General features: G+C 34.5%; 2 protein-coding genes across 2 annotated transcripts in view; one reads left to right on the top strand and one right to left on the bottom strand.

Moving 5' to 3' along the window:
• Positions 1–883: 883 nt before the first annotated feature.
• The window catches only part of LOC149080346 (uncharacterized), a 98,467-nt gene continuing 75,849 nt past the window's right edge, over positions 884–23,501 (bottom strand). Inside the window, exon 3 of the mRNA XM_089239479.1 lies at positions 884–1,323. Within this exon, the coding sequence (XP_089095605.1) occupies positions 1,146–1,323 (178 nt within the window). The 3' untranslated portion in view covers positions 884–1,145. The remainder of the gene's footprint in view (positions 1,324–23,501) is intronic.
• LOC149080347 (uncharacterized) lies at positions 11,159–15,437 on the top strand. Its single transcript, XM_089239478.1, has 2 exons — positions 11,159–11,657; positions 12,699–15,437. Exons 1-2 carry the CDS (start codon positions 11,505–11,507, stop codon positions 15,420–15,422), a joined length of 2,877 nt encoding a protein of 958 aa, XP_089095604.1. The 5' UTR covers positions 11,159–11,504; the 3' UTR covers positions 15,423–15,437.

Below are 23,501 nucleotides of genomic sequence, written 5' to 3'. Positions count from 1 at the left end.
ATTTTGGATCACCCTGTACTTATATAGACTAAAAATACCAAGACCATTTTCGCTTTATTAATGCGTCGAAATTTGAAGCTGAAACATTTCACAATTCATTCAAAACAACGTATGTTTATTAAATACCAATTCATATTTCTAAGGGGGAAAAATGTTTTCAGTCAATTATTATGTACGGGGTGATTATAAAAAAACTATCCCGACATATGGGCCCCTAACTATCATACCATTCACAGAAACTGAATGAAATTTTGGCATAAGGTATTTTGATGTATGCGCTCAAGAATGATATGGAAAACAACAGTGTCACTCTAACAGTTACGGTTACAGTGAGAAAATTTCGAAAATATCAAATGGCAACACCAAGTTTTTTTGTATTGGAATGCGATCTCCATACTGAAAAACACTAAATAGCGTTGGAATGGCACCTGTAGCACGAAAATCCCCGGAGCTAGGCAAGGAAAAAGTAAAAAGGACTTTGCCGTGCACCAGAGCATTAATGTTCGTTTCGTTCGTCACATCGTTTCTTCGGCTGAGATCCCAGCCTGATTAGTCTTCCACAAGGTCATGTGGAAAATTTGTGAAACACAATAAAATGCTTTATTTTATGCTGCTTCTCTGTCCTTATTGGTTGTCCTCACTTTTAGCCTATCTACCGCCGGTGATTTTCATGCTACAGTTGCCGTTCGAACGCTATTTAGGGTTTTTCACAATGGAGATCACATTCCAATACAAAAAACTTGGTGTTGCCATTTGATATTTTCGAAAGTTTCTCACTGCAACCGTAACTGTTAGAGTGACACTGTTGTTTTCCATATCATTCTTGAGCGCATACCTCAAAAAAATACTTATGCCAAAATTTCATTCAGTTTCTGTGAATGGTATGATAGTTAGGGGCCCATATGTCGGGATAGTTTTTTTATAATCACCCTGTATATTATGTATTTTATGTTTCTTAGGGAAATCAGATTGCTTCACTATTGGTACATACTGCAGAATGCTATGTTACTTTTGTTTTCATGATAACAAAACAAACTAATTTGCATAATATATATTCCGATTACGTTATATTCTAAGCATAATCTTATTAAGTAAAGAATCGCTCTCTAAAACAAAAATATGAAATCCGAAAAACGAATGAATATTCATTGGCCAATAGACTTCTTTTCACTATCTTGTCCTTGTTTTGGATTTACTCCCACACAGCTGGCACAAGGGTTTCCTCCTTCTAATACGTAAAAATCTCGTCTTTTACAGTATACGGCCAGCCCAAGAAATGACAAGAATCCAAACAGTCCACCCCATAAGACAAGTTGTTCTTTCCTGCAAAAAATTTATAATTTAATAAATAAACTTGAAATTGTGGCTTCACACACATACAAATGTTATGAAATGAAATTTGCAGTATGTATTTAAACAGAATTCTATGCATGGCTGGGGTTCCACTATAAAAGTTTGTTAACGGATCTTTTACGTAACTTACAAAACACAACAAATAAGCCTATTGGTTACATTCGCTTGAATGTAACCAATACGCTTATACGTTGTTTTATTCAAGTTTTGTAAAATATATTTTATTAAACATTTATAGTGTAATCCCGATTTACGAATGAATTTACAATGCATGTTTTTAAGGCAGGGGTTACACTATAAAAGTTTTATAAAAAGGTATTTTACAAAGTTTGAAAGAAACAACCAATAAGCCTATTGATTACATTCGCTCAAATGTAACCGATACGCTTAATGACTGCATTTTTCAGGTTTTATAAAAGAACTGTTATCAAACTTTTATAGTGTAATGCCGGCATAAGATTAGATTCAAACTATACAGCCATTACATTAACATTATATCCTGCCTGAAGCAAAATGCATGCCTACTCTCTATGTCTATTGCGTTATAATGAGGCGCCGGAGGTGTCGAAAAATATTTAACCCTCCGAATAACTTTAATCCTTAATAAACCCCCTTAATAAAAAATTTAACTAATTTTCTTTTTTCTTTCAATGGAATGCATTTTATCTTTCCCCATGCAGAAATGCACTAAAATTTGAAGTTTCAATTGCATCAAGAAAATGGAACAAGAGAGATCAGTCTAATTAGGGATATTATTATTATTTTGATGATTGTACTCCTGGCTATTTTTTAGAATGATATAATCATATTCAAGCTTTCCTCAACCTACCCTCAATGGGGTATACGAAAATTATCTATTTGTTAGATAATTATAAATTTAGGAGAAATGTTTGTGAGATAACTATATGTGTATGCTATAACAACAGACGATTTACATCAGGCACCTTCAAGCAGGTGCGAAAAGTGTAGTCTCACTTCTCGCAAAAAAGTAAAAACTTTTATTCCCCAACAAATTATGGTAAATTTTTGTTGAAAATTCTTTTCCTTTTTTTTTTCTGAAATAAACACTACTTAGGAAAAAAACGCTTCCATTTTCAAATGTCAATATTGCTGATGTTACAACGTTAATGATAGAGATGGGGCGAATATTTGACTGGTATTTGGTATCCAGCCTACTCGGCTCTTTTGCCGAATATTCGGTTAGGCCGAATGTTTGTTAGGTATTGGGCCGAATATCTGTGTTTCAATTTTATTTAAATTAAATTAAAGTTGATCTGCCTAAAATTTTCCATGTACGATTTCTGAATTGGAAACTGATAAGAACTTTCTGAATTTTTGTATCAGCATGTCTACCAACATACAAAATGCATCAATAAATTAAAAAAAAAAATAGGGAAAAATTATTTAAATTATTTTGAACATTTTTTTCCCACGAATAAAAAAATTCTGGCACTTTTTTTTATTTGTTAAGTTCTAGTGTAAGAATTAAATTACTTCTACATATAACAAAAAATGTTTTTGAAAAATACTGATGTAGTAGTATTTTTCAAAAAACATTATTTAGTTTAAGCATATCTAATTGGTACCAAGGCTCTACATTAGTTAAACATTGCACTGAAATCAATGATGTCAGACACATAATTTTAATTAGTCTACGGGCCAGAGTTTGTGCACCCATGGATGGAAAGTATGAAAAAATAATTGATATTCTAAATCAGTGTTTCCCAAAGGGGGTGATGGGACTATACAAGGGGGTGATACCAGCTACAGACACGATTGGGCATAAGGGGGCGATGGGAGGACGACAGGAAAAAATACGTTTTCAAAAACTCGGACCCTTTTCCCAAGAAAGCCTCCGTAAATATCCGTGCTTATGGCCGGAAAAAAAAACTAAGAATATTGCACACAGAGAGTAGTTGTACCTGTTTCATCTGTTAAGGAAACAGAGCTAAAGTGTCTTTTCCTCTTTGAATATGCACTGTATATTCTAGATGTATTTTAAATGTAATTTATCGATAAAGCCTACTGTCTCAGATTTCAACACCATCTGGGAATGAAAGGTCCAGCATCCCCCGGGACTGGTTTTGCTAATGACTGGTCATTATTGGAGCATCCCCCACAAAAGGGCGGCTGGTATCGGTGTTCCGGTTTCAGGGCCCCGAGACGATTCTCATCATTTTTTTTCACATTAAAACTTCTAAAGGCCGGGTCATGTTACAATATGCAATTCTAGTTTCATTTTCAAACTTTATTTACAGTTACATTTCAATTTCAATTTTATTCATCACATCATAAAACTTACATTGGCAAAACGAAGAAAAAATCCATCCAAGGGATCGTTGTCGATCCATACTGGTGGACACGATTATTATTAAGTTAATTTTCAAACACGAATAGTAAATATTAATAATAAACTAATAATTAAAAAAAAACAATGAAAAAACGCAAGACAGAGAAATCATCTAATGAATATGACATACATACACACACATATACGCAGACACAAAATATTACATTGATTTGAATTAAGATTATTGATTTGTTTTATTAATATAAAATAAATTATAAATGAAGCAAATAATTAGTATTAAGATAAATAATGGCAACAACGGAAGGTGCGATTCAGAAATTTTTTGAGTGATGGGGTAGTGTTTTTTCCTTTTTTTGCGAGAGCTCAATAGGGAAAAAATATATTGCGTATTAAAAATAACTTTCAATATCATTTATAGAGAGCAAATATTGTTTGAGACGTTTTTTTAATACAAATATTGAAGTGCAGTCAAGAATGTCAGATGGCAGATTGTTATAAAATTTCGGAACAAGAAACGTAAAGTGATTTCTCTTTACTGTTTTATGAATAAGTGGTATAGATAATGTATTGCTAAATCTACTCGATGTTCTTGAAGTATCGAAGGGTAAATCGAGTTGATTTTTATGTAGAAGAATTATCGATCTGTGAAAATATAGATAACGACGGGGTAGTATATTTAGGTTTAGAAAAAGTTCGTGTGAAGGAGTGGAATAATCGTTAGTAAGTGCTCTTATTATTTTTTTTTGCATTTGCATAAGGGGGCGTAAAGTGCTTATGTAATCGCTTCCCCATACAGTCAGGCCATATAATATATGTGAATGAATAACGGCATAATAAAATGACAGTAGAAAAGGTCGATTTACATATTGCTTAAGGTAATAGAATTTGTATAGGGTGTATCGAAGTTTTGATTGCATGTGTTTTATATGTGTTTTCCATTTTAGGTTGTTATCTATATGTACACTAAGATACTTTAATGAAGATACTTGTTCTAAAGATGAACATGCGCACGAAAAGTTACATGGGCAGTTTTGGCTATGAAAAATAATATTGTATCTAATTTCTGTATTGTTATGCAAAGAAAAGCTCATAAATTTTGTTTTCGATACATTAATTTCAAGATTATTTGCAGAAAACCAATTGCGAACTTTAATTAAGTCATGATTTATGGTGTTCGTTAAAGATTGATGATCTATTGCTGAATAAAGTAATGCAGTATCATCAGCGAATGTTATAATTTTAGCAACTAAATCAAGGTTACAGAAATCGTTGATAAATATATTAAAAAGTAGTGGCCCTAAAGAAGATCCTTGAGGAATTCCTTTCTTCATGGACATCGGAGTACTAATATATTTGCCACATTTAACTCTTTGGATCCTATTCTTAAAGTATGATTTAAATAGGCTATGTGCATTACCTCTAATTCCATACAGTTGAAGTTTATTAAGTAAAATGTTATGGTCAATGCTGTCGAAACATTTTCGTATATCCAGGAAGATAGCTATTGTTTCCTTTGATTTGTCTATATTATCAACAATATAGTTACTAAATTCAAGAAGTGCAGTTTCTGTATTTCTATTTGGAAGAAAACCATGTTGGTTGTTTGAAAAGAAATTATGCACATTTAAATATGAAAAAAGTCTGTCTCTCATAATTGTTTCGATAATTTTTGATGCTGTACAAAGAACTGAAACGGGTCTATAATTATTCAAGTCATTTTTGTCACCTGTTTTGTAGACTAGGGGTTATGACGGCATGTTTTAATGAATCCGGAAAAATTCCATTTTCCAAACTATCATTGATAATAAGCCTGGAAAATATATATAGAATATTATCCGGAATATTTTTCCAAACTTTTGCATTAATTGAATCAGAAGTTGTAACTGAAGTTTTTAAATTATTTATGATTTTTTTTTACTTCAGCAATATCTGAGGGAAAGAGAAAAATGGAGTTATTGATGTTTTGAATGCATTGTTCATGAGCATCATCCGAAACTCCTCTGTTTGATGAGACATTAATAAAATGTGAATTGAATTGATTAACCAGGTTTTGAGGTTCAAGATTATCAAGATTACATGCGTTTTTAGTTTGCAGTTTATCATTCCTTTTTAATAAAATAGGATTATATATTATATATCTCCACCATTTATTTACAATTCAAATGTGGGCGTATCCCTACATCTGAGTCTATTTACATGGGCGTAGTTTGTTTATTTACATGGCTGCCTGTTTATAGCAGCTCCCCCTGGTGGGAGAGTGTTCTGGCTCATTTTCACTCGACTTTCTTTTTTCCCCCTTTTTTTTTCTCTTCTCGTCTAGCTGACGATAAGAGAGGGGCGTATCCCAACTTAATCTTAACTTGAAAAAATACCAAGCGGCCTATTCGATTCCGAAATTCTGACCTGAACGACTGACTCGCACAGAGACGTATTTTTTCTGCTTAGCAACCGAGAGTTAAGATTTGATTACAAACTCAAGTGGGATTCCCGGGTCAGTGTGATAGTGCTCATATTTATCCTCTAAAAACGGCACCTACTGTGTGTCAAAATGCATTAAGAATTTCGTAATCTTTTCCTTTCATTTCCCCATTCGTTGATTATTTTAGTGATTTCTGAACAAGTCAGAAAAGAATGAAACTGTAGAAAGCGATGAATAGACAATAGGCCTTCGTTTCCCTCACTGCACTGTTTGACGAAAGGTCTCGGGTAAGTGCAAATTGTAAATCACTGAGGATAAGGTTATAAGATTAAGAGTAAACTGAACATTGAGGGTATCCTCTTTCTCTGATAGAGTATACAGTGGAACCTTCCATAAAAGAAACTTTCCGTAAGCGGACACCTCACATTAATGAACAATTTTTTGAATTAGGTGAAGGGGATTCTCGGTGTATTTTACCATCCACACACACACAATTAACGGACAAAATTTTTGGTCCCAAGGGTGACCGTTATCGAGAAGTTCCTTCCATTTCTTCAGCTACTTTTTCTACACAATTTTCATCGTTTCTGAAAGATCTGACAAAGCGCGAAACTTGGTTTTAAAAGACACATGACTGTCAAAGCAGTGTTTTATAACCTCATGTAGATAGGATGACCGTTCTTTGACTTTTTAATTTTTAATTTTCTTATTCATTTGAAAACGCTTGCCGAAAAGGAATCTTCTCAAAAGCAAAAAGACAGTAATCTCAAAGGCTCTCGTTTCTGCGTTTCAGCTGCATTAGAGAAAGTGATGAAATTCTTGACGAACAAAACATTTCATTAGAACAGCAGTGTTGTGCTAACAATGCCCTGGTGCCAGGAAAATTTTTAATGTTTTTGTTTTTTTACACTATAAATTCGCTACATAGGAGCCCGAGAAAAAAAAACTGACCAGAAACCCAACAAAGTTCCAGCCTAGGGGCCCTACTACAGGATGGGGGCGATGGTATGGAGGCTTGACATTGGAACTGAAACAGCAAGACTTTCGCAGATGGTACGCCATGGCGTTTAATTTTGAACTAGAGTCTGCTTCAGGAAAGCGATCAGTAGTGCATTTATATTATTTTGAAAATTTTAAAATAATTAATGGGAAAGGTATTAAGCTGCAAGATAACAAAGACATCGGTCATAACTTATTCCAGGGATAATTTCTTCGACTTACTATTGTACTGTATGAGACAAACAGATGATTGTCATGCAACACATGTGAAGAAAAGGAGGTGATTCTGAGAAAGTCACTTTTTTTAACACCTAATTTATCAATCTATCAACTAAGTTGTTATAAATTATCGCACAATATAACTGGCCATCATCCCCCCCCCCCTCCTATTTCCTGCGTTTAAGGAGCTATTGCTCTTAAATTATAACTTTATCCATTTTACCTACCTTCAAGAAACAACTTTTCTAATGCTATGGCGTCGATAGCCATCGCTATCAGATCAAGCGGGAGAGTTCCAATTTTCTGCCCAATATACTAATAAGAGAAAAAGGAAAGGGACCTTTTTAGCCATTTAAATGTACAAATCATGCTTTTTTTGCCTCCATCATCAACACTCCTTAATTTTATGGCCACTTACTTAAAGGGCCCCTCCAAAGATTGCGTAATAGCCGCTCCGTATTCTTCTTTTCTCTCTCTCCTCTATAACTATAATACTGAAACCTATCTCTTGACCATTGTATTGCCACCTGCAGGCAATTGACTTTATGACTTTATTTCATCTATTTGCGCATCCCTTCCATGGGAATATGTGCCTTTTCTGACTTTCTTTGCTCCTCTCTTCTTTCTTTTCCTTCTCTTTTTTTTTTGTACAAACCCCCCACAGAGAAAAACGTCTTCCTCCCTGTTTCGAAAGATCGTAGGGGGTGAACTTGACTAATGACGTCAATATTAATACTAATTTGTACTACGTAATCCTCATCACCCAATAGATGGATCTTTCTTTGAAGCCGGTCTACCAATTGGAAAAAGGGGGTTGGTGCCCCTCAAAACTTTACTTTTTGGAATTTTGAAAAATTAAGGGAGATTGATTAGTGCAAGCGAGAAATCAAGTTGAGAAAAGGATGTAGCACTTAGAATTTGTTCATCGGACGTTGCGATCATCCATGACAAAGAAGATGGAGGAAAGGTAGTAGGAAAGAAATTCTTACCACCCTTTAAGTAAATTATGGATGTTTATAATTAACACCCAAACTATGAGAGATTAACAGGGGGAGATGGCGAGATTAAATATAATGAGTGTTTAAAGGGAAAGAGAGAGAGTTATTCCAACATCAAGTTAAAATATATTATAATTGAACATATAGTATTCTGTCTATGTATTATGCAGATTTTGGTATCGTGATGTTTGGTTCTTTTTAATTGATTTTTGTTTGTTTGTGTAAATATAAATCGTTCTTTTCATGATTATTTGATTAAATATTAAATGCTATTGAAAGTCAACTGTTAAAGGATTCTTTCTTTTCATGAGTCATCGTTTTATTCTAAATGTATATTGGACCACTAGGAGCCTGTGTTAATCTAGATAATTACATATACATATATATTCTTCCAATGGTCCGATATAACACCTGCTTCCATAGCCCATTGTGTCTGATCTAGGTTGTTTTAGGGCTGAGAATCTCAGAGTTGCTTTTCATCTTTTCCCAGTTTCTGACACTGACCTATACGCAATTTGGTAATTCTAGCTAAAGCGTCTATATCTAAGGTTGTATTTCTAGTAGGTCTTACATTTAACCTATGCGCCAGTACATAAGTTGGTTTTTAGGCGGTCTATAATAGGTTTTCTTAATGTTTTTAGTTTTTTCAGTAGGTGCTTCAGACAAAGCTCTAATGCAAAAAATTGATTGTAAATGGCAGCACTCCTCATAACAAGCATTACACAGAAACAAACTTCACGTCAGGTTCACAACATACACATTCTAACATGTACCAATCAGTTAGCCATAGTACCAATGGCTAGTTTAGTAGTAGACAAAGCTCTAAGAGACCACCTCACATCAGAACGAGCGTTGGTCCTCAAAAATAAGGTGACAAAGGAAGGCGTTTCTATGAGCGCTTCCCTGAACGATCAACAGCGGCCAAAAAAACTTCATAAAGAATTAGACAAAATATTGTATCTTAGAAGGTGGGGAGGGGGGACTTGCTTTGACCATGCTTTCAGATTACGAGCTTGAAAACAGTTTAAAAAAAAATGATAGTAAGAAAAATATTCCTTTCTCTTCTCTCAAATGAATAGCACAAGCCCAGTCACAGTGATACTGCAAGTGGAAGCATATAAATGGAGTTTCGTATCTTTCTCACTTAATTATTCATCCTCTCAGTCAATGAAGGCAGAAAAAAAAATGTTTTTTTGGGGGGGTAATCAAAAGTCATTTAGGGGAATAGACGCCAATATAGGCAAAAATTTGATTGGGGAAGCATTATCACTCTACCTGCTTCCTCCTGGCTACTCCACTGCTTGCAAGGGGAGGAGTTTGTTTTTTTTACTGCAAAAATACACCATAATCTTGGTCGGGGGGACGTCAACTCTCCAAAAACCCCTTTGCGTAGGCAAATGAGTCTGAACCTATTTTGTATTGGTTACAAAAAGAAACACCGGCAGGTGAACCCTCCAACCAACATAACTCGTCACATCTACAAATACAAATACAACGCCACAACAGGCAAAATGCCCAACGAGGTGGCTGAGAAAAAGATGCCCATAAAAATATGGATGTCGTAAATTTCAAAAAAATGAGATGGCTAGTCAAATTTCGAGAAAAAAATCTTCGATCCTCCGTGATTTTAAGTGCTTGGGTATGGACATCTCATGCATGCACGGTGCCTCATCGCGTAAAACATCTGTGACGAAGGAGCACGGAAAAAAAAAATTCTCCCTTCCGGTTAATTGTTGCGCGATGTTTTCATCCGTATCGTCTGGCGACTCCAGTTCATTCTTCATCCTTCCAATCCTTGCGTGAAAATCTGCCTGATGCTACGAACAAAGTGCACGCTGGTTCCTGTGATACAATTCTCTGAGTATCGCACAGTCGGAAACCAGCATGCAACATGTTTGTACCCTAACAACGCAATACGAGAGAGCATAGAGGAAAATTCGCAACATTTGCGAGACACAAACTTTATAAATACATCTACCGCTTATTAAATTGTTACAGTTTTACGGCATCTGGAAACTGTGTACTTCATTATGAATCATCCTGTATTTCAATGTTTCTTAAAGCGTGCGTCGCGGCTGCTAGGGCGTCGCGACGAGCTGGCGATATTAATTTCTGTGCCTATTTATGTTTTGAAGTGGTTCGTGTATGAGAAAAAATATCCACTAAAATTTAGTGGTTCTTAACCGGGGGCCATATGGCCCCAGGGGGGCCCTAGGATATTCCAGGATGGCCACGGATGAAAATCTTGCAAAAGGGGAGCCACGGCTACTGATACGGGGGCCACGAAGAAATGTGTGACATTAAATTTTTTTTAGTCACTGACAAAAAAAAATTTAATTTCAAACAAAATGCATAGAATATCTTTTTCGTAATTTTTCCCCAATCAAGTAACATTAACATGAGGGGTAGCGAGTCAAAATCGGACGGGACATATGCGGACAACATGGAAATAGGGTCAAAATCGGACAAATTTTGCCGCGCCCTCGATGTTGGCGCTGTATCTCCCATTTGTTTCTCCAACCTGTTAAATGGCGACAAAATGGATACAACAAGAAACCGGGTCAAAATCGGACAAATTTTGCCGAGCCGGCGATGTTGGCTGTTTATCCCTAATTTTTCCACCAAGCTGCTAAGTGGCGATTTTCTCTTTGATGGACATTATAAAGACATGCAGAGAAACTTCTGATGAAATTTGAACAATGAAAGACGTGAGTCGTCTACCAGTCGCCAGAACAAGTTAAAAAAACCCCGTCCTCTTTGAACCACTGACAAGTGATGGATTGCTACACGTAAAAAAAAAAAAAAACGCTGACATAACTAACACTACAATAATATATAGCTTCAGTAGAACTATTGTCATTATTATTACCGGGCTCGGCCAACACCCACTAGAAAACAAGGCCTGTACACGGTAACCCAAAAGTAGTTGTGACGTAGCATAGTTAGGCCGAAGAATTAAATGGAATGGTTGCCATCAGCCTACGATAAGCCATTAGTTATTCGAAAAAACGCGCCAAGTGATAAAAAGCTATTTTTCTTCAACGCATGTAGGCACGCTGTTTTCTCGCCAACAAAGCACGTTGCTTGGCTTCTACCTTGTATCTTCCACGTTGTTATTGTCAGACATGTGCGAAAACGAAGCTCTTAAAATCGTTCTTTTTTATTCGTTTCTGTGAATTTGAACACCTAAAAAAATTTAACAATCATGCCATATAAATGTTGTGTACCTTATTGTCGGGGAAACTATGTTAAAGGTCCCAAAGTATCAGTATTTTCATTCCCGGAGAATGCCATGTTGAGGAAGCGTTGGCTTTCAGCCATTCCAAGAAAAGACTTCGTTCCGACAGAGAATCACAAGGTAAGTGCATAACTAAAATTATTTTTGAATATTGGAATTACGTAATTGCCAGATTTTAGAAACAAATAATACATATTGCAGAATTTTCTTTTTTATTCCCGAAATTTGATACAAGTAACTGAAGCTAAAAATACTGATTTGAATAATCAATTTGCTAATGAACATTTGCTAACGAAAAATTTCTGATTTAAATCAGACCTAATGTTTGAAGCAATTTTGAATATAATTTTTTTTTAACATGTGTGATGTAATACCAGTAAAGTGAAGATTGGTTCATATTATTTACACATTAATATTTAAACAAATGTGATGGAGTTTTTTTTTTTTCGGGGGGGGGGCGCGAGATAAACAATTGGTAGAATTTGATGTCGTTGGTATGCCAAATGAGATTTTTAGTATGTTTTAAAGACAGATCTTCAGAGCTTAATAATATTGCCTATAATTTAAAAACTGAGAACTATAACTGTTATGAAAAATATTTGATACCCCCTATTACAAATACCACAACAGACAAAATGTCCAATGAGGTGGCTGACAAAAGCTGCCCTTAAAAAATATGGATGTTAAATATATATCACAAATACAGCAACCCAATAAGAGCAATTAAACACCAATAATTATGATAAAACATAAATATACTGCCCATAAAAAATTATGGTTGTCTCATTTTTTATTATGTATAGTTTCTTGATTAATACCCATATGTTTATCACATTTCTTTTTAATATGTGACAGTTGTATTAGAATTCATGACCCCCGAAGGAAAGGAAAGTTATTCTATTTATTCACAACACAGAGGAAAACGCCCTGCAAAGTTGAAATTTTCGATTCGACTCGAAATTTAGGAAAAATAAAATATTGAATTTTTTTTTTAAAATTTGGTTTTTTTGGAGCAAACAATTTTTGTCAAAGCTGACTATAGTGCTTCATTATCTTATCATGATCCTCATCAGGCATATTTATCGTATGATTTAATTGATATTTTAATGAATCCTTGTAAATCAGCAGATTGCCAAGTAAAATTCTCTTTTTCTTACACAGGTGTGTGAATTACATTTCAGTGAAAATGACATTAGAAGAGTCGCTCAACATTATGATCCAGCCTCTGGCAAGAAACTGGTCGTCAAGCTCTCACAACCTCGACCTTGTGAAGGAGCCGTACCATCAATATTTCCAGGATGCCCAAAGTATTTGTCATCGAACAAAAGCTGTCGAGAAGATCCTGATGCAAGAAGAACGAGGCTCGAAAATGATCATCTTCAAGAAGGCATAGCTCAAAGTGTCATTTCTGAAAATGACTATAAAAACAAAAACCACTTCAAATCTGTGGAAGACCTTCAAAAGCTATTGGAAAAGGTAAATGTTCCACAGGAATATGATGTTATTTTCAAAAACGATATGGCTTTGTTTGTACATCTGAGTGTATTTCCATGCCCTGCAGTTTCTTATTGTGTGACTATCGACCAAAATTCGAGTGTATCAGTGTATCATAATAACTTGGTACTCAATGATGTGAATGGCAAACAGTTTCCTCGAAAAATGGAAAATATTTTTGAAATAATTTCTCTTTTAAAAGAAGTTACCAAACTCATAGTTTGCCCGAAAGAGAGTTGTAAGTTTGATTCCATAATTAAGTTGGCAAAAAATGTTGTTGAAAATTTGAAGGGGTTGAAAGAAGAAAATGACTATGTTGTCGATTTCTTATTAGAACAGTTGTCATTAATCAATTCATCTTGCTCAACTCAACGACGTTATTCATCTTCATTGTTAATTTTTTGTTCATTGGTTTTTTCAATATCACCACATGCTTATCGCTTCATCAGAAATAGTGGATATTTTGTATTACCCCACCCATTCACTTTGAAAAGGTTATGCTCAAAATTCCAAACTGATCCCCACCATGAGCAGTTGCCAGACACATTTTTAAAATATGTGAAGGAAAAAATAACTTACTTGGATGATAAGGATAAATATGTCAATTTAATGATTGATGAAATCCATATAAAACCTTTCCTGGAATATAAAGGTGGGAGTATTATTGGATTTTCACACGATAGTGATAAAGTGGCAAACTCGGCCTTCACATTTATGGTGCAGAGTATAAGATCTAATTACAAAGATGTTGTACATATACTTCCGGTTTCAAAAATATCAGCTGAAATATTGAATGGGATAATATTGAAAGTAATAAAAGGGTTGGAAAGTGTTGGATTTCGCGTTATGTGTATTAGCACTGATAATAATGCTATTAATAAAAAATCCATCTCACTTTTAACATCTCCTCCACAGCTAAGCATTTGCTATCCGCACCCATGTGATGCTGAACGTCCCCTTTTTTTCATTATTGATTGTGTTCATATATTGAAATGCATGCGTAACAACTGGTTGAACCAGAAAACTCCTGGCATTTGCATGCATTATCCAAAGTTCTCATTCAATTGTTCAGATGGTGAATGTAACTGCAATGGAAGTTCCCTTAAGTACGCTTCATTTGCAGCTATTAGAAAATTGCATGACATGGAGTCAGATTCTAATGTTAAGCATGCACATACCCTCACTACAAAATCTTTATTTCCTTCAAACATAGAGAAGCAAAGTGTAAAATTAGCACTTCAGGTTATAAACCGGCATGTTGCTGCTGGGTTGAAAGTGGCAAGTGAAGCTTACGACATACAAAGTGCAAATGATACTGCAGATTTCATTGATATAATTTGTTCTTGGTGGGAAATTATGAATGTGAAAACATTATTTCTAGGCTCGCATAAACTTAATGAATTTCAAAAGCCACTGACCAATAAAGCTGGAGATACACGTTTGAAATTCTTAAATGATTTCCTACATTGGTTGGAATGTTGGGAGAGTAATTCTCAATGTGGTGGTTTTACCAAAGAAACACAACTTGCCTTGAAGCATTCTACCTATGCTATTACTGAAATGGCCAATTATTGTAATGATGAACTCGGTATGAGTTTTATTTTAACAGCTAAATTCCAGACTGATGCTCTGGAAGACCGTTTTGGTCGTTATCGTCAGCTGGCTGGTTCCCAATATCATGTGTCATTGACACAAGTATATGAAGTGGAAAAAAAACTAAGGCTACAGTCCCTTCTACCACTGACTTTGAAGTCCAGTACATATGGTGTCTGTAATGTGGGTATTGATGATGTTGATGAGGGGCAGAGTTGTGATCAAATAGAAAATGATGAGCCAAATGTAAGTAAAATACTTTCAAATGAAATTTCCATTTCATCTAATGACATGGAAGAATTAAAAATTTTCATTCCATCCCTTACATATATAGCAGGCTATTGTATCCATGCTGTGCTAAAAAAACTTCAATGTCTTGTTTGCAAAGAAGTGCTCTTGACCGAAAAGTTATTGGCCGAGCAAGATAAAGCTTTTGCTCTAATAAAAAATTTAGACCGAGGTGGTTTAAAATATCCTAATGATGTTATTATAACTATTGTTTACTATAATTATGTTGTTGTTTCGAAATTGTTAACAGTTTGTGAAACGGAATTTCTCAAAGTGAAAAATAAACGCAAAATTTGTTGTGATGTAACAATGCATATTTTAAGATCGTATGAAGTTGAGATACCAATGGATACATGTGACAGTGGTCATTCTGCAGATTTAATAGCAATTTCTATAATAAAACGAGCTACAAATGTATTTTTGAAAAATTACTGCAAAAAAGTAAATGATTCCATATCTTTAATGGCTCAGCGTAAAAGAAGAAAATTACAAACTTTTACAAAAATATAAAGGAATTTGATGGTTTGTGCGATACAACTGTTTATGAAATATAATATTTTTTAATAAAGTGTATATAATTTTGTAAATAAAGTGTATATAATTTTGTAAATAAAGTGTATATAATTTTGTAAATAAAGTGTATATAATTTTGTAAATAAAGTGTATATAATTTTGTAAATAAAGTGTATATAATTTTGTAAATAAAGTTTAATGAAAGTTATCTTGTTCTCCTTTACTGTTATTAAGAACCATTTTATTAGCTTTTGAATATTAAAATTCTTGCTTGTGTGTAATGAAAAACATTTGAAGGAAATTTTTAAATTATTGCTTAAATTGTTTGAGAAGACAATGTTTAAGCAGATAGTGTTTTCCCAATTCGTAAAATATATTTGAAAATATTAATTTAAAAAAAACTTCCACTTTCTGTTGATTTTTTTTTTCTCTGTAGGTGTGTGATGTGAAACTTGATTGAGAAAAAAAATATTCATATTTAAGTTATAAATTTATTTTCCTAAAACCCATTTTCAAGGAGGAAAAGGATAATTTCAATGGTTCTGTGAACCTAGACAAGTACAGGGAATTTTTTGTATTTTTGTCTGAACTGAAAAATGGGGAGGGTGGGGGGGTGATTAAAATAAAAAAATATAAATATATATAACCTAAATTCATCTAGTAAAACGTTAAGGCAGAAATATTTCATAGCACCAATTTTACTCGCGGAATAATAAATGAGTACGGTACATATATCAAGTCGATTCCACAGTGCGTAGCGCAAGCAGTCGCCTAAGTTTAGTGACGTCACGAGCTCGTGTTGCGGCCTTATTCTCTAGTAGGTGTTGGCTCGGCGCGGAGGTGATCATAAGTCCTTATCCCGAGGGATTTCTATCCTAGGAAGGGTCTCTACAACTAATCTCGCCTGAGTATTGTCAGCACAGTGCGTGGACTACGGCATTGTCAAACCAAAGGAAGTTGATTGTTTCATAAGAGGGAAAATTAGTAAAATCATACATAAATTAATGAGCACTTATACGATTATATACATAAACGATATTGATTGATCGTACATGCAAGATATATCGTGGGAAAAGAAAAATAACTACATCAACTGAACTAAATTTAATCAATAAAAATCACGGCAACTCACAGATGTCACACGTGGATAGAAATATGATAATATAGAAAACATGTGAACTAGTTCGACAGAAACATTAAAAAAAGATTTTATTCTAATGAAGTGATCTAAAACTGTGCACACACACACACTTATTCCGATTACAGTCAACCCCGTTTTTAACGTTCCCGCTTAGTACGACTTATTTCTGTGGTCTCAACTCTAAGTACAGTGGATCCCGCTTATAACCTTTTTTTTCAAAAAACCTGTCACAAAAACATTGTAGGCGGGGAAATGTTTTAAATGGAAAATCTTAGAGCGAATTAGTGAGTTGGAAACACCAGAATAAGTCGTACTAAGCGGGAAAACTATATAAGCAGAATCGACTGTAATTCTCATTAAGATTTCCCATTTAAAGCGGTTCTCGCTTACAAAGTTTTCCATGACAGTTTTTTGGAAAACGTTATAAGCGGGATCCACTGTACTATATAATATTTATGCATTTGCATATAATAGGTGGTCCATTAAAAAATCTTTGAGTTGAGCATAATGAATCGAAATGATAGATATCAATTAGATACATGCGATCTTCATGCTTAATTCATTCAGAATTGAAATTATATTACTGCCTTATTAAGGATGGGACGAATAGTGATTTGAGCGAATAACCGAATACTCGGCGGCCGAATATGTATTTTCTTAAAATTCAACACAATCATAAATAAAATTGGGGTTTTTAATTGAAAATAAAATTATTTGTAATTTCAAATGATTGACATTGAATTTTAGTTATACTATTTATTATTTAAATAAATATTAAAAGATTTTTATTGCCAAGATAATGACAATCAAATTTAAGGATGATGTGTTGTATTTCAATATTACTTATGGAATCAATTTTCTTTTCAACACTCGTTACCAGTTTTACGTCTTTAATCAAGAAAATGTCTCAGCCATTATTTACTCCCAACATATAGTAATGTATCATAAAATTTACGACTTATTTTCTTATTTTTCCTCTCTAGATGTTCTTTGTCTCATTCGGGAGCTCAATACGTATCTGGTCTAGGTACAACCTTCAGTTAATGGAACTTGCGTAATTCATGCTAGTTTCCACCTTATTGAAGAAAAAAATAAGCGTGACCATACGTCCCACGTTTAAATAAACTTACCCGTTTTGTGGTCCAGGATTTTTTATTGTTCTTGATTATGCTTGATAACTTGATCCACATTGCAGCTCTTATTGATGAACAATCATTAGTTACACTTGTCCGAAAATGGGTAAAGAGCACGAATAACTACATTTACTAAGAAATTTATTTCAAATGCTCCAGAGGAATGTGGACCGGAGGAGGAGGCCGGACACCCTTTGCTTATATTCAATCGTTCGAGAAAAATTACTGGGGTCACCAAGTGAAATTACCAAGGACTAAGATCAAGAGTTTCGGAAGTGTTTTGAACCAGTAGGTACTCATCTTTGTTTTAAACAAATAAATTTGCTTTCTGATCGATTCTGCAGGTGTCGGATGCATGCCAAAAATTACCATGGGTGCTCAGAACCCACAGCACCGACTCGGATTATCCGAAAACGATAGAAAACGACTTTCGAGAGTGGGGGGGGGGGGGCTATATTGATTTAAAGGTAAATATAATAAAAAATGTTAAGAAAATACTACGTTTATATCCTGGTTCACAAAGCTGGAGCCCCATCCGCGTTCTACTTGTGTAGCGGCATTTGAAACATGAGCAGTTAACGGCGATAAGGAACTTACTTCCATTTGATGACATACTGTATAATAATTACATTAAAACAATTATTTTTCTAGTTTCTCTTCTTTGGACCTGCCTATTCAGACACAATCTCCCCTGTTATTAATCCCTTTTATTAATTCAACTCCCCCTTTGTTATTAATTCAATAACTTAATTCGTTACAGATTAGGACTGCGAAGACCCATGACATCTTTATAAGGGAGACTGACATGGTTTGCAGATATATGAATGCTATATTTTTTGTTTGATGGCACAGTAAATTAACTATAAAGATGCTTGCGAAAAATTTTAGCTAATTATTATAGGTACACGGAAGACCCCAGTTCAGGAGAAGACTCCTTCTGTCCCAGTCTAGTTCAAACGGGAACTCTAAGTACATTGTGTGTGCAGCGAATTACATTCAGTAGTGTACGGAAGATTTTCTCATGAGTGCGAGGGGGTAAACTTTTTCTTTGTCGAAGGAGAATGATAGTTAACCTACAAAATAGGGTGGATAGATCTGTTGGTTTTACATGACAGTCTCGGTTTTTGTCCAATTCGGATCCCGCTTATAACGTTTTTGAAAAAAAGTCATAAAGAACTTTGAATAAACTGAAAACGAATTCCCTCAGAGAGAGAGAGAGAAAGTCAGACTGGGGCAGAGACAGGGAATGTCTAATTTCGTTAGAAGTGTTAAAATATCCTCTATAACACTACTCAAGACAAAAAAAAAAAAATCGGTTTACCAAAGAAACTTCAACGGTTTTAGGGTAAAGGTTTTAGTGGGCTGCTGATTCCAAAACTGGTGTTGGTTTTGACGAAATGACTCTAGTTTTGAGATAGTACATATTCTCAACATTCCAATGCAGTCTGTAATCACCATTTTTTGCGGCAGATTTTTACTTTTGTGTTTTTTCATTTATTTTCGTAACTTATTCTCAATATTATTGCATTCATAGCATCATTAAGGAAGCGTAATTTTCATATTTACGGAATAAATGCGATAAAAGTGAAATTAGCCGATGTAGATGAATAAATACGAAAATTTTGATTTTTATAATTTTTCCTCAAAATTTCGAAGATATACAATGTTAAGCGAAAATAGGTCGTGATTTTGCTGAGCAAAATGCTTTTGAATTCTAACTCGTGAATTAAGAGTTCAGTTGCCTTCCGTTTCTGAGTTCTGTCCGAAAATTATGGATGTTATTGACTATTTATAGAAGGACCAAACTATATATCCATTCGCGCACGTTTTGCGCATCAAGTTAATTTTCTCATGAACGCAAAAGTCAGAGCCATTTTTTTCGAAAAGACAGAAAAAAGTTTGACAGAAGAGTTTAAATACATTTATTTTACACGATATTCGACGCGACAAATTAAACTCTGCAGCATATACAGTGGTTTTATGCTGGGCCTATCTGACGCCGTGACAACACTTACATCAACTTTGCACCCAAATTTTGTACTTTGGAAAGCTTCTCCAAGATAATATTTTTTGCAACGTTATGGCATGGTATGAAGTCATTGATAAATAGAATCATACTACTTTCAGTAGTCATCTAAAATACTTCTGTTGATGGCCATGCGCATGTTAAATATAATGAAATTCTACTACCTACTTTGCAAAGGCAGTAATTCAAAGTCTTCGTAGTCCCGCTAATAGCAAGAATGCTGACACAGTCAACCTTCGGTTTACGAACGTCTCGGTTTGCGTAGATTCGGATTACCAACAACAAAAATAGATTCGGGTTACGAACACGCAAGCAGGAAAATATTTGACTAAATTCGAAATGATAATAGAGAAATTGAAGTGTCTACGGCCGCATTTCGATTTTTTCAAATGCATTCCTCCGAATTCGACTCCTTTTATCCAGCTCATAGATCAGCTTGTCATTTCAAATTTTGGGACGGTGATCATCAAAGAAATTTTTGAAACACGTTTTGCAATAACCTCTGATACATATATAATTACTACTATCTGATTTCTAGAAACATCATTTTAATGTCCCACATTGCTCATAGAACTTATTGATGAAGTTTGGCAGCAAGTGACTTATAAAACCATGAATTCGGTTTGGAACGCATTGTAGCCAGATTGCTTTGCAGGCAGAAATTTCGAGAGCTTTGACATTGAGATTAATAGATGAAATTAATCAGACTAGACATGGGTACAGCTCTACCCATGTATAGCATATATGCCCGTTTTCTCGTAAAGTCTGGATTTTCTCTGGAAAAAAGTGTTTTTAGTGTCAGTATGATTATTATAGGTTTTGAGTTATTCACTTGAGCGTGAAAAAGTGTAAAAATTGACACTGTAGGAATCTTCGGGGTCTTAGAAACGAATGAATCTATTTTTACATTAATTCCTATGGGCAAATGTGTTTCGGTTTGCCAACCTACCTCAGGAACGAATTAACTTCGTAAACCGAGAGTCGACTGTATTATGTACCTACAACGCCGTTACTACTCACAGAGGGAAGTACTATTGAAGGAGATATAGAGAGACTACTGAAATATTAGCTTCTAATTAAGTACTTTATTACTTCGCTTCAAAATGAAACCTGAAGGAAAAATGTATCGTTAGTTTTGTTCATTTTTGCGAATAAATGAAAAAAGAAATAAAAGAAATGAAAAAGAATAGAAAATTTTATTATTTCGAAATTTTATGCGCAAAATTTACGTATATCACATCATCAGACAGCTGTGGGCAGGGATTTTTGATGGTTCTCAAATTCATAAATTTCTTAAAGATTCGAAATTTTCAGCGTTTTCGATGGATATTAATCAATATCCGTTCAATCCGGTCAATCTTCAGTTTGATCATGTTTCGTATCGGTTGTTGAGAATTTTTTGAATGATTACAAAGCAGAGAACGATGAAGAATTGCAGTAAAATACGATTAATTTGTAATTTGAATTTAAAAATTTTCAAACGTTTGAAAAACAGACTGTTAATATGAGCACAAAGGCGCATTTTCTTCTTAGTTACTTGGTCCAATTTCACAGACAATCTGAGTCATTTTAATGACAAGAGACGCGGTTTCATCAAGATATGAAAGTAATGGAACAGAAGTATCAAGGCAAGCTCGAGCCTCGCGTATGATGGCTGATTACTCTACCGAAGCCTCCTATGAAAGACATTCAAAACCCATAACAGAAAATCATGCAAGTGCTTCTCCTTGAATTAATTTAATATAATTTTGTGTTCATTTTAGTGGACAAAATGCAACATTATAGAGTATATCATTACTGCATTGATCTATTCTGATATCCTAAATATATTCTATTATTTCCATTCCATATATTATACGATATATAAATGTATACACGATATGTATAATGTATATTATACATATATTGTTTTACTTTTATTCTGAACATAAATGTACCACAAATTTCGTGTGACGTGCATTGCCTGCATATTGAAATCTGATAATTGAGTGGAGTGTTTTTAAAGATGTGCATTTATTGATTTACAAAAACGCATTATTTTATTATCAAGGACGGGCTTAAGCATTATGTGGCCCTCGAAAACGGAGTTTCCTAATCCCTGAGTAACCATGAACACCCTGGAGCACGCCAGGTTTACATAGGCAGAATGAACATCAAACTACTATTTCATGGTCACAGAGAAAAAAATTATTCGACAATAAATTTAAACGATATTGCCCGCTGCTTCCAGACATTTAAAGGTTGGAGAGCTGACGGGGAAATTGAACCGATTACCTACCCAGGACCTCAACTTCATACTCTTTCGTCCGGGCAAGTATGCATTATGTATGCCTTGTGTAATTTTTTAAATTTTAAAAGAAGAATTTAGCAACCCATCGTCCGGAGCACTAGATCCACCTCCATCCTTTACTTTACTTGGAGGAAGGGGTTCTGTGAAAACCCTAGGCAAGAGGAATAGGGTTCGATGTCTGAATTTTAAAGGTTTTAGACAAAATTTTAAGCTACAGCGAAACTTCGATACAACGACTCTGCAGACCAAGAAAAAATGTCGTTGTAGATTATGTAGGGATTATATATCGTTATGTCGAGAGGTAACAGTTTAACATTAGAGTATAGGCATTTTCAAACAAGGCTTGAAAAAATATCGTTGTAGAGTAATTTACCGTTATATTGAGTATCGTTGTAGTGAGGTTTAAATGCATTCGCTTTGTTAAAAACGAAGTTTTTAAATTAAAATGCAATCAAAGTATTTTCTTTCATCACATTTTTGCGGCCCCTAACATTTAACGCCCCGGTTGCGGCCAACCTTCACACTTGCCCAAGTCCGGCCCTAAGTATCATCAGTATTGACTTATCTTGCAATTTATGTATTGATTACTTTTCATGATTAAATTTATTCATTCCATTGATTCAAGCTTTCTAGTGATGTAAACTCCGCTCGCAGATTTAAATGCGATTTGTGTGCTGCTTATGCAGTACTACTGAAATTTAGTTTTCACTTTATGTTAAAAATTAGAGCGTTTGGAAAAAAAATGTAATTTTCAGAATCAGCACTCAAAATTACCCTGAAATCACTAAAAAGTTTTTTTCAATAAAATTAGTGTTGAGCAGTCTACGTGTCAAAGCACTCGAAATTTCTGCCTGAAAAGCAATCTGGTTATAATGCGTCCCAAACGGAATTCATGGTTCTGTAAGTCTAGAGCCGCCCTTAGAGGTGTGCGGTTGCACCGGGCCCCGCACTCACGGTAACTTATTGGAGGTTTCCATCAATTCTTAAATTATTTCTTGCATTAATTCCGAATTTTCATCAATTCTAGAATTTTTTCTTCCGTTCATTCTAAAAAAATCAATTCTGTTATTATTTTTCTAATTAATTCTGAATTTTCATTGGTGTTGGATCCATTTTTTACAGTTATTTTCAATTCCTCAATTCTAAAATTTTCATCAGTTTCTGGAATATTGTTTCCTCTCATCACTTTGAAACTACCTTTAACTACTGAATTATCATTAATTTGTTTTATTTACATTTTATTGCGCATTTAAAATTTTTTGTTAGAATATTTCTCAGCATTCCTGCATATTCTGAAATAATAGCTGATGATCTCCCCCCCCCCCCCCCCCACAAAATGTATAAAATCGGGGCTAATGGTGTCCTAAACATTTTTGATGCCTCGAAATTTTTGAGATGGCCCCGTGTCTGATAACGGCGCTCCTGTGTAAGTCACTTTTTGCCAAGCTTCATGAATAAAAATTATGAGGAATGTAGTGTATTAGTG

The sequence above is a fragment of the Pholcus phalangioides genome, unplaced genomic scaffold (genome assembly GCF_987345545.1).
Source record: "Pholcus phalangioides strain wild (caught in Gottingen) unplaced genomic scaffold, Ppha-v1.0 ptg000011l_1, whole genome shotgun sequence".
NCBI lineage: Eukaryota > Metazoa > Arthropoda > Arachnida > Araneae > Pholcidae > Pholcus > Pholcus phalangioides.
Note: the sequence above shows the minus strand (reverse complement) of the source record. Positions and strands in the feature narration are given on the sequence as shown.